A 13,811-nucleotide genomic window follows, 5' to 3' on the forward strand; every position below is an offset into this window, starting at 1 on the left:
GCATCTGCCCCTTACCCCAGGGGACATGGGACTTCACTATATGTGGCGTCCATAAAGAATATCGATCATGGACACTTTGTCTATAATATAATATAAAGTACCTATTTGTGCAATGATAAGAACATTTGATAATATTTGCTTTAAAATGTAATTGTAGATATATTATAATAAATTTAAAATTAAAGTATAATAAGTATGTTGAATTTGATATTTTATGGTCTAAGATCCGAATAGTCGAAATGCAACGGCGTGATAATAGATGAGACCAATTTTATAATAAATTTAGTGTATTAAAAAATGTATTAAAAATGGGTTGACTGGGAAAATCCTGGACAGGACATTTTTAATGAATTAAAAAAACATTTTTTTTAATTAATTGCAGTATCAACATAATTAAAAAAAAATAGTATGAAACCTACAGAATGTGCAGTCATAGTCGTTTTCTAATATTTACCGGGACAAACGGCTAGGTTGGCAGGTATAAACAGGTATGTAGGTAGCAGTTACTTTCACTTGATAGGATGATGAAAAAAAAAAAATATGTCAGCGCTGTTTTATTACAAAATTGTTTTTATTATCTCGAAACTGAAATTAATAAAAAATTAAAATAAAAGATTTTTTAATAATTAATAAAAAATATCATTTTTTTTATAACATTAACATTTATAACATAAACATTAGTTTTATAACATTCAAATGCTTTATTTATTATAACAGCGGCGCTTCGCGGTTTCACCCGCGTGACTCCGCTCCTGTTTCTCTAAGCCTAATGAAATATAAGCCTTCCTGTTCCTCGATAAACGGGCTATCTAACAGCAAAAGAATTTTACAAATCGGACCAGTAGTTCCTGAGATTAGCGCGTTCAAACAAAATAACTCTTCAGTTTTATAATATTAGTATAGATTAAATTTTTGAAGAGTAGAAAAAATCGATCACCAAGCGGGATTCGAATCAGTGTCTTTCGCCAAAAGCCCGCACTTTCTTTTGAGTTTCTTTTAAATTTGTAGTATATTTTGTTTTTTATTTCATATTGTTCATACTAGTGTACATTTGAGTACTAATTTATTATAAAAGTTAATTTTAAACATTCGCCAATGCCAAGGTTCACTGGTGCACTGCAACTGAGGCGAAAATGGATAAATTTATCTTTATATCGTACTAACTACTAGCGGTCCACCCCGGCTTCGCCCGTGGTACATATTTCGCAATAAAAGGTAGCCTATGTCCCTTCTTAGGGTCTAAAGATTGTCTGTGCCAAATTTCATCAAAATCGGTTTAGTGGTTTAAGCGGGAAAGCGTCTGGATGGGCTTACCGGAGTTTGATACATTGTATCAACTCAATTAAATGGTATGAAATAAAACACTTGTTTTTGAATATTTTTTTAATCAAAACTATAAATCAACGAGTATAAAGCTGATAAAATGGTTGTCAAAATGGTTTACGATTATTAAGCGATGTGGCGGTAATAAAAATACCATACTGTCGAAAAAGTCAATCTTGAAAATACTTTACTTATTTCGTACTCACTAGATAAAATTATTGCATTTTTGAACATTCAAAGTCTCACCTATTAAACCTCAAAATTTCCGCGACGATGGTAGATTTATAAAAATGCTTAACGATTCAAAAGTGCTCGTATAATTATTATTCTACTCGATAGATAGTTTGATTTGGAAAAATAAAGCTCCCGTCGCTCAATAAACGCATACCGGCGCGAGGAGACGAAAACACTAATGAGGTCATTCGAATATAAGAGTCTAGGCTTTTTGAGCAATGGTTTCACGATAATAATTATAACCTAGTTATTTCTGAACTAACGTTGGAGTCTTTCTTCTTGTACGAATGGGCGGGGTAAATGAATCGTTGAGTGTAGAAGCTGGAGTGCGTCTCGGCCGGGCTCTTCGATGGGCCTCGCCGGTAGTAATCCACGCCGTCGCCGCAGTCACAGGCGAGGCGACTTTCGGAGCCACTACTCTCCAATTGATATTTGGGGACGACGATTAGACTTTCAGTGGACTTCGTGGGCTGACAATGGCTGTGAGTTCTCACGTAGCCGGTATAGTGGTGTGGTGTTCCGCTCTGGCGGTGGGAATGTTTGTCTTGATGGTGCTGATAGTCGTGGTGGCTTTGAGTGCTGCGGCCGCTGTGGCTCCGCCCGTGGCTCTTGGATCTATTTGAGTGCTTCGTTGTCGTGTCCAAGTAACCATAGCCGAAACCGTAGCCTCCGATGGCTTTTGTCGCTAAATTATCCCAAGACTTCGGCTTCACGTGTTGGTGTGCGCTTTGGTATTGAATTTTTGGGGACGACTTAGCTTCCGAACGGTCGTTCTCCCAAAACAAGGTGTCGCTACTCAGTGACGTGCTGTAACTCGAAACTGAGTTATCACATGCTGCCGTTGCATTGCTCGTAGCGTATGATTGCAAACTGCATTGACTGGTTTGCGTTGACTCAGTCGTCAGATATCGGTATCGCCCTGAACAATGACCAGGATTGCAAACTTTCTTCGAGTGTGTATGTGCGCAGTTTTCAGTTTTTTGCGTTGATTTATCGACCTGTTGGTATTTCTCCTTTCGTTTATGTTCTTTAGAACATTCTTTCTTTCTTCTCACTTTTTTTCTAGAGTTGGGAACGCAATGTGGATCGCAACACGGACTGGCGAGGTCGTAGGCTTCCAAGCTATTTGCATCCTGATTATTATACGCCGGAACACATGGAGCACAACTATGGTTGTGGCTACTTCTATTCGGCTTACTATGTTTCCCATTAGAAACTTTATAGGCTTCGGATGCCCGATGACATTCTCCCGTCGCTTTAACGACGTAATGATGGCAGTCGCGTCTATTTCTCGGCGATCCAACAGTTATAACGAAGCTTCCTGTATGTATATTTGGTTGTATAATACAGGTGCCGTAGCGCGGATCGAGATACTGATACATGAACACGTTAGGTTGAGGGGGTTTCGCGGCAGTGACATTCTCACTAGACAGTGTCGGGCGACAGTACGAATTACTCATATTGTCAGCGACAGTCTCTTCTGAATCAGAAATAATATCTGACGGCGAGGCTTTCTTCTTTTGTGAAGGCAAGCTGTGCGTTTTCCAATTGGAATCGAAGACTTGGCGTTCGCGGATGGAAAGTTGTTCCAATTCGCGCATTTTGTTTTGTATCGCTCGTTGTATGTTGATGTATTTGAGGTGAAGTTCGACTTTGCGAACGCAGTCTTCGAAGATGACGACGATGCGCATTCTGGAGTCGCAGGCGTTGATGGCGCTGACGATGGTAGCGTGGTCGGCGCGCTCTACATCCGTGCCGTTGATGGACAGGATGACGTCACCCTCGCGCATGCCGGCGACGCACGCGGGTCCTTCCGCCTCCACGTGGTCCACATACGTGATTACTTCTATCTCTTGTTCCTGAGCAAAGACAAAGAACTCTGTATTAATAAATAAAAACCTAAATCACCAAATTCTTTTTTCTAAATTTATTTTTGTAACTAACTAGTTAATAAGTTTTATTTAGTTCAGTAAAATTGTAATTAAAAGTAATTAAGGTCATATTTAGTGGCATGATGGACGGAAACTGTAATTTACCTTTACTGTGTAATAAAAATTTGCAAAGTAGAAAGTTAAACATCATGTAAAATTATTGATCACGATATATAAATTACCTTTTTATAATGTATGCCATAACTCTGCAGGGTGAAACCATAGCTCCCATTTTTCTTCTCTACGATGATTGTGCGTCTCCGGCAGTCTTCTTCGGATTTCCCAGTGCGTTCCGACTTTATTGATTCGCGGATCTAAAACATATTATATAGATACTGTTCAATAATTTGGTCATTACACAATGAAAGGCTGGTTTAATCACTCAGACAGCCTATTAAAATGTTTTGGTTAACATCTTCATTTATAAGGTAAACATTTTGAATACAACAAGCTATAAATTATGACGTAGTACAAACATAGACACCTATCTACTTCCATCAATTCACTTTTAAATATGTTTCAATATATTCTTATTAGGTATTTAAAAGCCGAACTATTACCTATAAAATGGATGAAAATAACTCAGCTTGTTAACCTACTGAATGCAGCGTATTTCAGTCACATTTGATTGATAAATTTCTGGTCATTTTGTCCTATTACTCGCATATTTCGGCTCACCGCAACTTATTAAACTATTAAGTACATTTGCGGAGAGGCCATGATGCCAAATTCGGATCAAATGGATCAAGAATGGACCTATTAGACTTGGTAAATTGTAATCTCGGAAATTATGTATTGGTTAATGAATTATAGATTGTATCAAAAAAAATCTTTTCAGAGGTGTGGAAAGGAAAAATATCGAAAAAGAAAGTCCCATGGAAATAATTACTCATCCATGCTAGGATGTCACTGAAAAAAATAAGATGATTATAATGAAAAAGAAATATATAGGTGTATAATGTGGCATTGAAGAAAACGTATTTTATGAAAAAAAAATACGCGAGCGCGTCCGATTAAGATTAAGGTTGGTTTGGTTAATTATAATAAAGTCAGAAGTCCTAATTTCGCTAATCGATCAATAAGTTAATAAAAGTTGCGCTCGTTTAATTTGAGCTTTTCCAGAAGCAACTTGAGAGATAGGATAGTTTAAATCTCAAATCGTTTTAGAGAAAGCGGGTGAAGCCGCGGGCGGTAAGCTAGTATCAATATAAAAATGAATAGCAAAATGTATTGGTAAGCGCTTAACTCGAGAACGGCTGAACTGATTTCGTTAATTCTTTTTTTAATTATAATATTCCTTGAAGTACGAGGATGGTTCTCATGGAGTGAAATCGTAAACATGTACCACGGGCGGGGCCGACTTGTAGTATATGATAAGAATCAGTTCAGTTAACAAATCGCTTGAATCCGACGCATAAAGCACATATTTTTATTTTTCACTATTATTGAATTGTAAACTAAATTATGCCCTATAATAATTGTAAAAAGTTCAACCTACTAATGATTACCTGGGAAAAACAAAATTTTTATGAACCTCATGTTATGAAAAGTTTCGAAACAGTGGCCGCGAACGCTCGCTACGCGGACGCTTAGAGAGATTAGTAATTCTTTATATTATTACTAGCTTACCGCCCGCGGCTTCGCCCGCTTTCTCTAAAACGATTTGAGATTTAAACTATCCTATCTCTCAAGTTGGATCGAACTGCACATGGTATGCGAATTTTATTATAATCGGTTAAGTGGTTTAGGAGTCCATTGAGGACAAACATTGTGACACGAGATTTATATATATTAAGAGATATTCATTTTGAATCTCAGCGCCGTAAAACATCTATTCCCTTGCGACTTTCCATAACCTATATTCTATTTTAATCCCAGTAAGTTGTTCTTTTTTTAATGTCATGTACCCTTGCATGTACCTATTGAAATATTAAAAAGAAAAAAACATGCCACACGACGATAAACTGGTAACTATATAAGAACTAGTGGTCCGCCCCGGCTTCGCCCGTACATGTACCGTACCTACATGTTTAAACTATCCTATCTCTCAAGTTGGATCGAACTGCACATGGTGTGCGAATTTTATTATAATCGGTTATGTGGTTTAGGAGTCCATTGAAGACAAACATTGTGACACGAGATTTTATTTTCAGACCACTGAAACCATGTACCTACCTAGTTGAAAGTTAAGCTCTGCCAATGATATCTCACTTGTGGAATTCCACTGAAACTCTGGGATTAATTTTCAAGCCAGATATCGTATTTCTCCCGCGCTAAATGTCCTGAGTGATAAAATATTCATACAAACAAGTATTAACCTCGCCTATAGTTCTAGGTTATATTCACTGAGGTCACTGTCAATGGACTGGTGCATCGTTTTCGAATTAAATTTACACATAAATGTATCGGGATTTAATTAACTTTCAGTTTCTTTAATAGGTAATTAATCAACCGTCTTACAATAATCAAATAAATATTATCGTTAAACGTTTCTTTCAGAAATTTAACGTTATTTAAATTTAACGCTTACGTTAAAGAACTTAACGATTCGTAAATGGAAACTCGAGTGTATTTTATAAAATATTTCTCATAAATAAATGTGTGGGACATTAATAAATTAATATCAGTGTATTTCACAATTTTTCAGTGCTAGGTTCTTACATAATTAATTCAGCAGAAGTTCGCAACACACGCTCACTTCGGATAATCTTGACTAGGCGAAGCCTAAGTAAAAAGTTCAATGATCTCAAAAAAATCAATCGGTTGTACTCACGGAATTGTCGAGCGAATCTTCCTTCGACTCGCTGCTCAAATGTTTTTTACCGTTGCTCAAACTGCTCGGACATCGCTCGTTCAGCTTGGGCGAGCTCATTCCGCCATCCGCCGCGGCTCATCTGACACTGAACGTTCACCTGGTTATCCTCCCGAATTGTATAACCCTATATTACACCTAAACACATTTGCATACGCGCCTCTTCAAAAAACAGGATTGCTTGACCAATCATTAGAAGCTACGCATGCGTCTGTATTGGACGGTTGGAGGCACTGAAAAGGATACCATGTCTGAAGTTCAGAAGACGTGGCCGCGGCGGTATTGTGTTCTTTGTTTTGGTATTAGACAAAGGCGAATCACGTATTTTTGGGGCTTTATAGTTGGCGCATGCGCGGTATATGCGGCTTCAGTGCGCAGAGTAGGGGCGGCGAGCTGAACCTGTGTGAGGTGTGACTCGCAATACTTTTGCAAACTTATACGATATTTTATATTTTGAATGACTTTTTAAGTAGCTTCCATAAATTTTATGAGGGTTAAACTTGTAATATTTTTTTTTTGCAATAATATTTTCATCACGTAACTTCTTACGTTTAGTGTACCTATAGTATTTTTGTACGGTAATCCATCAACTTCAGTCTGTCTACGTTAATCCTTTTTACACGCTTTAGGTATATTAGCTTCACCTGTATGTTTGTATGTTTGTAACCGACTTCTTTGGGCGCGATTTTAACCCACTTTAAACGGCCAGATTTCGTTCAAACTTTGTAGATTTATTGAAGACCGATGACAATACACTAATTTGATAAAATTTTCTATTTTTTAGTTCGGTTTTCTATAAAAAGCGTGTTTTTTTAGTTTTTTTAAACTATTATTATTTTATCTGAATAAATTTATATTATTATGGATATAGCAACATAAAACAGCGGACGTATTAATTCTAATAAACTAAGTATAAAAAAGAATAAATGATCAAAATAAATTTATAATTTTAATTTTTTATTAGTAAATATCTAACATAGGTAATTTATAACAAAGTTATTTTTAAAAAGTTAAATGATTGTTATATATGACAGCGGTAAATAAAACAACATTAGCTTTAAAACAATTAATTCAATGTTATTTTTTTAAGAAATTATTCCACTGTGGCTATGACCAGCTAAACTCTAGATATATAGGTACTTTTTTTTCTACATTTTGTCTATGGTTTATGAACAACAGTGTTAGCTTTGGTATAGCTAACAACTGATACATTCGGTATAGGTACAGGTATCCTCGACAAATTGTTGTTCAGGGACATAAGTGGGAGCGAGATAGACTGCACGCCGACTTCCGCGGGTATGACGAGAGACGCCTTAGTTATGTTAGCTGGTATTTTTACAAGGCTTCTCTTGAATCGGATTGTCGAATGATCTGAAAAGGAATCGCATTTTATTCAGGGTTATTTTGTACGGCTGGCGGTGAAATATTTTCGCTATTGATAGAGGAAAAATTGTCAAATATTTTGTACGTAACTTTCAAAAATGGAAATTTTTTGGTATTATTTATTGATAGACTGATAGATAGCTAACGTACCTATCTAAAGGAAATATAATTATTAGAAAAAAATAACAAAGCAAACTTTAAATGCAAGTAGAAAATTATTATGTGAAAATAAATGATTTACCTATTTAGGTATCTATGAAAATATTCGTAATAAGCTCTTGAGAGTTGAGTTCTTATTTGTCTTAACTTTCTTTTTGCAGATATTATAATATGTAAAAATATATACCGTATTATCTACCGATTCCGTACCTACCGAAACGGTAAAACGGGACCCTATTACTAGACTTCGTTGTCTGTCTGTATGTCTGTCTCCAGGCTGTATCTCGTAAACCGTGATAGCTAGACATGATGCTTTGATGATTGCTTGTAACAAATGATATTGTATTTCCGTATCCGCTTTAACAACAAATACCTACAAAAAATGTGAGCAATTTGCCGGCTGCGCGAAGTTAGAGAAGAAAACATAGATTTTCAGAAAAAATGCAGCAAAATTTTTTAATATAGGTAATTTTGTTGTTTAATATATTTTTACGTGATCAATGTATGCAATACTACAAGTTCTTTCGCGCTTATTATACCAATAGTGGGACACCCTGTATATTATTGGAATTATTATAAAATTCAATCTCAAACTCAAATAGGTATGTTTGTCATGAGAACGAATATATCGTTTAATGGATGATTATATAGTAGGTAATTCATTATGGAATAAAAAATCACTTTTAAAAATAATTATTTTAAGTTTAAGTTTGCATTTGTTACTATTTCTTGCTGTAATTTATACACTTATACAGCGTGTTCTTATAGCTGAAAAAAATATTTTTCTTTTTTTCTTTTCATAACAATAGTAGTGACATCTTACCAGTTTTAGCCGGCAACCTTATCCCCAAGTTCTTCAAAGCCTCCCAAGGGACGGTGGTGTTGGTTGGCGCGACACCAACCACATTTTCAGCCGTCACGTTGGTGACCAGCGGTGTTGGTAGATCCTTGAGATTGAGGTTGGAACCGTTGAGGTGGTAGAATGTAACGGACTCTTGCCGGCCTCTGTGTATAAACCAAATAAACATAGGTCGTTCTATTATAAGTTCGACGACATAATATTGTAACATCTGCCAACCCGCATTTGCCCAATTTATCCATTGTTTAAATATGTAGGGCTTAGATTACAAAATAAAAGACAGATGGAGCGTTGCCGAACTAAACCGAATAATTTATCGTCATTTTCAATAAAGCTATGTGTGCTGTCATTTCGCCGCTGCACTGTACGTACACGGTGCTTCTGTGTGCGTGTAATGTTGCCAGATATTGAAAAATTTCCCAAATTTTTCCCCGACTACGGAAAAAAGAGGGTTATGTTTTTCGAGTTTATGGATGTATGTATAATATTTCTTTGACACGCCCTGCAGTATAAACCGTTGGACCGATTTTGAGTTGTGAGGTTTCATTGCAATGATCTGAATTATTATGTTAGTGGCTGTACCGCTGTAGTGAGTTAGGCTATATACATAAATGAGAAGTCAATTTTTAATTTTTATTTAAATTCTTTTATTACATAAAGTACCTGCCTACTAAAGTTATATATGGACAAAATAATTGTATTCAATTTTTTATTAAATAAATTACATAAAAAAAGTTTCAATATTAACTATAATAATTATATTATTTTTTATTTTTCAAAATAAATGAATGCGAATAGCGGTAGTTTTTAGTCGAGAATACGGGACATTTTATTTTCATCATATCCATCATGGAGTTCACATAAATTAAATCGCTAGCGAAAACGACTATGACGTTTTTAAGCTTTATAAAAGTAACAAAATAATGTAATATGCTTATTAAAATAATCTAATAATTATCATGAACCTTTAGTGCACTATACAAATAATCACATTCACGATCGAAAAATCCAACAGCATCACCCTGAAGATCCTTTAACCATTTTACCGTTTTACCAATAAAAATGGCAAATTCATTTTCAAAATACTGGCAACATACGTTGAAGTTTTGTATTCCTTCATATCTGTAAAATTATTATTGTAATTAAATTAAATTATAGTATTATAGAAATAAATCAGCCAAATAATCTACAGAAAACCTGTGAAACGATGTTTTATCTTTTTTTTTTTTGTTTTCGGGAACAAATTTTACAGCGTTTTATTATCACAAGACGGCATTTTTTTACTAAAATTGCAAACCCTTTTTGACGTATTGCATGACACTATATGCGCTATAGCACTGGTGCAGCGACGTATTTGTTTTTGATTTCGTATTTTCTTTGACAAGGGCGACGGGCGGTTGTCATGCTCCATCTGTACTTTATTTTGTAATCTAAGATGTAGGGTATGTACCTACCTTTATTTTACTAAGCATTAAAATATAGCAATAAACAAAAGGCAATAAAGTATTTGACGTCATATTATAGTGAGTTTTATTAAATAATCATCGATCAAGCTTCATAGACCGGGAGATATTGACACAAAATGCCGCCACCTCCCACAGGTATGGCATTATCACACTTCTATTTATAATCATTCAGGAGTTGTTGAAAAAAAAAATTTAAGGTGGTACAAATAGTTCAGCGAGAAAAAAAATTGCAGATTTTCGGCGGTATGGGCGACCATTTGGAATCGTCCGAAAAGTATGGCATGGCGATTTTCGTAAATGGTTGCACGACGATGGTTACCTGTGAAAAAGTTAGCCTGGTACAAATGGTTGAATTGTTTTTTTTTAAATTAACACATTCGCGTCGGTATGGTGGGCTTTAAGTTACACCGGAAAAGTATGGCATGACTAGTGTCATGGGAAGGCGGTAGTCCGCCTACATCTTGTTTATGGGTTATCGGTAAATTCTAAAATGTTTGTGTTACAAATCGTTTGACTTTCGCTATTTTTCCGAGGAGTTCGACTAACGCCCACGTGACTAAGCCGCCGGTACCAGCGTTCACACCATCATTTTACTTTTTGTCATTGCGTATTAAGACCCCTGTAGAACCGCCATCCTGTTACAAATGACTCGAAATTTTGTGTCAATATCTCCCGGTCTATCAACGGTCCGCCGCAGAAATTTGATCGTAGTTAAATTTTAATGATGTGGTATGATTTAGCGGTAATTTTCAATGTTATATTTAAATTACGTACAAGTTTCGAGAAACCCAATAATTTATTAATTATTTATTTTCAGGTATAGAAATTTAGGTTTAAAACCATGATTTTACGAGTTAATCTTTGTTATTTATGAAAATTGTTAGGTTTTGAAAATTTCATAGACGAAGCAGGTATAGAAACACAATATTGTTATTATAAACATTATCTATAATATAAAAAATGAATCCCAAAATGTGTTTTCGTTAATTCTTTTTTTATTATATTCCTTGAAGTACGAGGATGGTTTTTATGTAGAGAAAACGTAAATATGTACCACGGGCGAAGCCGGGGCGGACTGCTAGTTAATTATAATATTAATTACTTACGTAGCGTTTTTATCAGTTTCATTAGATGTTCCATTGACAAGGATTCCAACTTGGTACACCGTTGCTCGAACTACATACCTGAAAACCAATAAGATCCAGGAAAAGCTATTTTCACTGCAAGGAAATAAACTGTAGAACTAACCAGTGAAATAGGGCCTTTCGATTGAGTAAACCTTGTACTACACACAGGCCATGTTTGGCTGGTTTTGCTCATTTTCAATTTAAAACCAATTTTACTAAACCACTAAAACTAATTGAAAATTCGTTCGTGTGCTGAATATTTTACAAACACAACTGCTATAACATTATATTATCTACCTACCTATGTAATACATAACATAATACTTTTGATACCTAGGTATATAATTAATACTATGAACAAGTAAATTACGTTAGTTTTATTTTACGTATTTAGGTACCTACTTCCAATGTATACATGGGATATTCCTAAATAAGATTCCTAGCAATATTATAAAAGCGAAAGTAACTCTGTCTGTCTACAAACCAATGAACCGACTTAAGAGTTCTTACAGACGAACGGCAAGTTGTGAACGGCAGAGGCTACTTCAGTCGTCGCCACATGTCGACGGCTACCGTCGTCGTGCTGACGACTGCCGTCAACATGTAGCGACGGCTGAAGTTGAAAAGTTGAAAATTAGCAGTATATATTTTGATTGTGTAGATATTATAACATTGATATATTTTTATACTAAAATGAAGATGAATACTCACATGTCTTTCGGTAATGTGTGATTGGCCTTTGGTAGAATATCCTCCCCTTGTACTGAGCAAGCAGAGATCAAAGCCAAGAAAATTACCTGTCAAAAGAGATGGAGAATGTTTTTTATACGAGCGAAGCCCATATCTTATATATAAAAATGAATCACAAAATGTGTTGGTAAGCGCATAACTCGAGAACGGCTGAACCGATTTCGATAATTCTTTTTTTTATTATATTCCTTGAAGTACGAGGATGGTTCTTATGTAGAGAAAACGTAAACATGTACCACGGGCGAAGCCGGGGCGGACCGCTAGTAGCTCATATTTATTTTATTTAAGATACCCACTCTTTTAAGATATAACTAATAAGAACATAATATTTAGATATTTAAATAGCAACACGTATCGTCTGTTATGTTAACAATAAGGTGATGTAAATTTGTTTTATTTTAAAGCGATTGTCTCAGGAACTGCTGAACCGATTACAAAAATCGTATAATGTTGAATATGTACGTGATTCCCGAGTGTTATAGTGTCTATGTACCACGGGCTTACCACGGGCGAAGCCGGGGCGGATTGCTAGTATAGGTAACACTTGCACATTACAGTTAAAGAAATCTCGCTTGTTATTTACTTATACGAAGTTATTCGTCATTATTATTGATGTTCAGATATGATCAAGGAATCCAGAAATCGATATTAAAAATATTGACATCCATTTACGCTACATACATCACAGATTACTACATAAGTTACACGTTCGATAAACAATAAATATCACATTTCATTACTTTTATTTATAGACGTAAGAAGAAAATTATAAATACATATTCCACTAATGATACGAATGATTTAATAAATATACTGAGTACTCACGATTCCGAGCATTTCACTTGTTAAAAAGCACTTCAATTGGACAAACACTCGTGTGCAGACATAAGTGCGCTATGAACATCCACGCTCTTTTATTTATATGAGCTGGTAATTAGTAAGCTGGTGCAATGTGGATGTATGATAATAATCTTCATGTTTATATCTATACCAGCTTTCCACCCGCGGCATCGCCCGCGCAGTCACGCAGTTCCCGTTCCCGTGGGATTTCCGGGATAAAACCTATCCTATTTCTCGGAGTAAAAAGTATGTCCTTTCTCGGGTATCTAAATATCTCTATACCAAATTTCATGCAAATTGGTTTAGTACACTAGCAATGGCGTGATTGAGTTAGATGAGTTAGACAGACAGAGTTACATTCTCGATATAGTTCTGTGGTTACATTTGCATCTAAAATCCATACTAATATTATAAATGCGAAAGTAACTCTGTCTGTCTGTCTGTCTGTTACTCAATCACGCCTAAACTACTGAACCAATTTGCATGAAATTTGGTATGGAGTCATTTTGATACCCGAAAAAGGACATAGGCTACCTTTTATTGTGAAATATGTACTTACCACGGGCGATGCCGGGGCGGACCTCTAGTATTAAATATAGATATTATATATATTATAATTTATAGTATGGATTATAATATCTACATCTTTGTGTTACAAGCATATTCATATAGAAAATCTGTTGGAATTTGGATATTTTTAATTTTGGATGGAAAGAGAAAAGCTAATTTTCTCTTGGCGTCTTCGACAATATCTACTCGCGTGTGGGTGGCAAAGTTGGTTGGGTTGCTTGTAAGGGGTGTACATAAAGTGTTTTAAGAATTCATATTCTATTTGAAAAAAAATGCATCTGGAATTTTATAAGTATTTTTTACGTACTCAGCGTATAATGCAAAACTATTACCACAGTATTACAATATTATTTCCGG

The 13,811-nt window shown here is 35.4% G+C and overlaps 2 protein-coding genes across 2 annotated transcripts; both read right to left on the bottom strand.

Moving 5' to 3' along the window:
- Positions 1-1,374: 1,374 nt before the first annotated feature.
- Positions 1,375-6,985, bottom strand: LOC123705473. Its single transcript, XM_045654254.1, has 3 exons — positions 6,262-6,985; positions 3,671-3,802; positions 1,375-3,416 (listed from the first exon to the last, which is right to left on the bottom strand). The coding sequence occupies exons 1-3, from the start codon at positions 6,358-6,360 to the stop codon at positions 1,794-1,796; spliced, it is 1,854 nt and encodes a 617-aa protein (XP_045510210.1). The 5' UTR covers positions 6,361-6,985; the 3' UTR covers positions 1,375-1,793.
- A 468-nt stretch (positions 6,986-7,453) lies between these two features.
- LOC123705201 lies at positions 7,454-12,977 on the bottom strand. Its single transcript, XM_045653890.1, has 5 exons — positions 12,870-12,977; positions 12,006-12,091; positions 11,274-11,351; positions 8,666-8,847; positions 7,454-7,671 (listed from the first exon to the last, which is right to left on the bottom strand). The coding sequence occupies exons 1-5, from the start codon at positions 12,879-12,881 to the stop codon at positions 7,460-7,462; spliced, it is 570 nt and encodes a 189-aa protein (XP_045509846.1). The 5' UTR covers positions 12,882-12,977; the 3' UTR covers positions 7,454-7,459.
- Positions 12,978-13,811: the final 834 nt, after the last annotated feature.

This window comes from Colias croceus, chromosome Z, assembly GCF_905220415.1.
Source record: "Colias croceus chromosome Z, ilColCroc2.1".
NCBI classification, from domain to species: domain Eukaryota; kingdom Metazoa; phylum Arthropoda; class Insecta; order Lepidoptera; family Pieridae; genus Colias; species Colias croceus.

Coding starts and splice junctions, on each gene's coding strand:
- LOC123705201 (XM_045653890.1), bottom strand. Junction 11,352..12,005: donor CACACATTACCGAAAGACAT/GTGAGTATTCAT, acceptor ATTGGTTTTCAG/GTATGTAGTTCGAGCAACGG. Junction 8,848..11,273: donor GAAACTGATAAAAACGCTAC/GTAAGTAATTAA, acceptor GTTTATACACAG/AGGCCGGCAAGAGTCCGTTA.
- LOC123705473 (XM_045654254.1), bottom strand. CDS start 6,360: ATGAGCTCGCCCAAGCTGAACGAGCGATGTCCGAGCAGTTTGAGCAAC. Junction 3,803..6,261: donor AAGATTCGCTCGACAATTCC/GTGAGTACAACC, acceptor AATATGTTTTAG/ATCCGCGAATCAATAAAGTC. Junction 3,417..3,670: donor ATGGCATACATTATAAAAAG/GTAATTTATATA, acceptor GTCTTTGCTCAG/GAACAAGAGATAGAAGTAAT.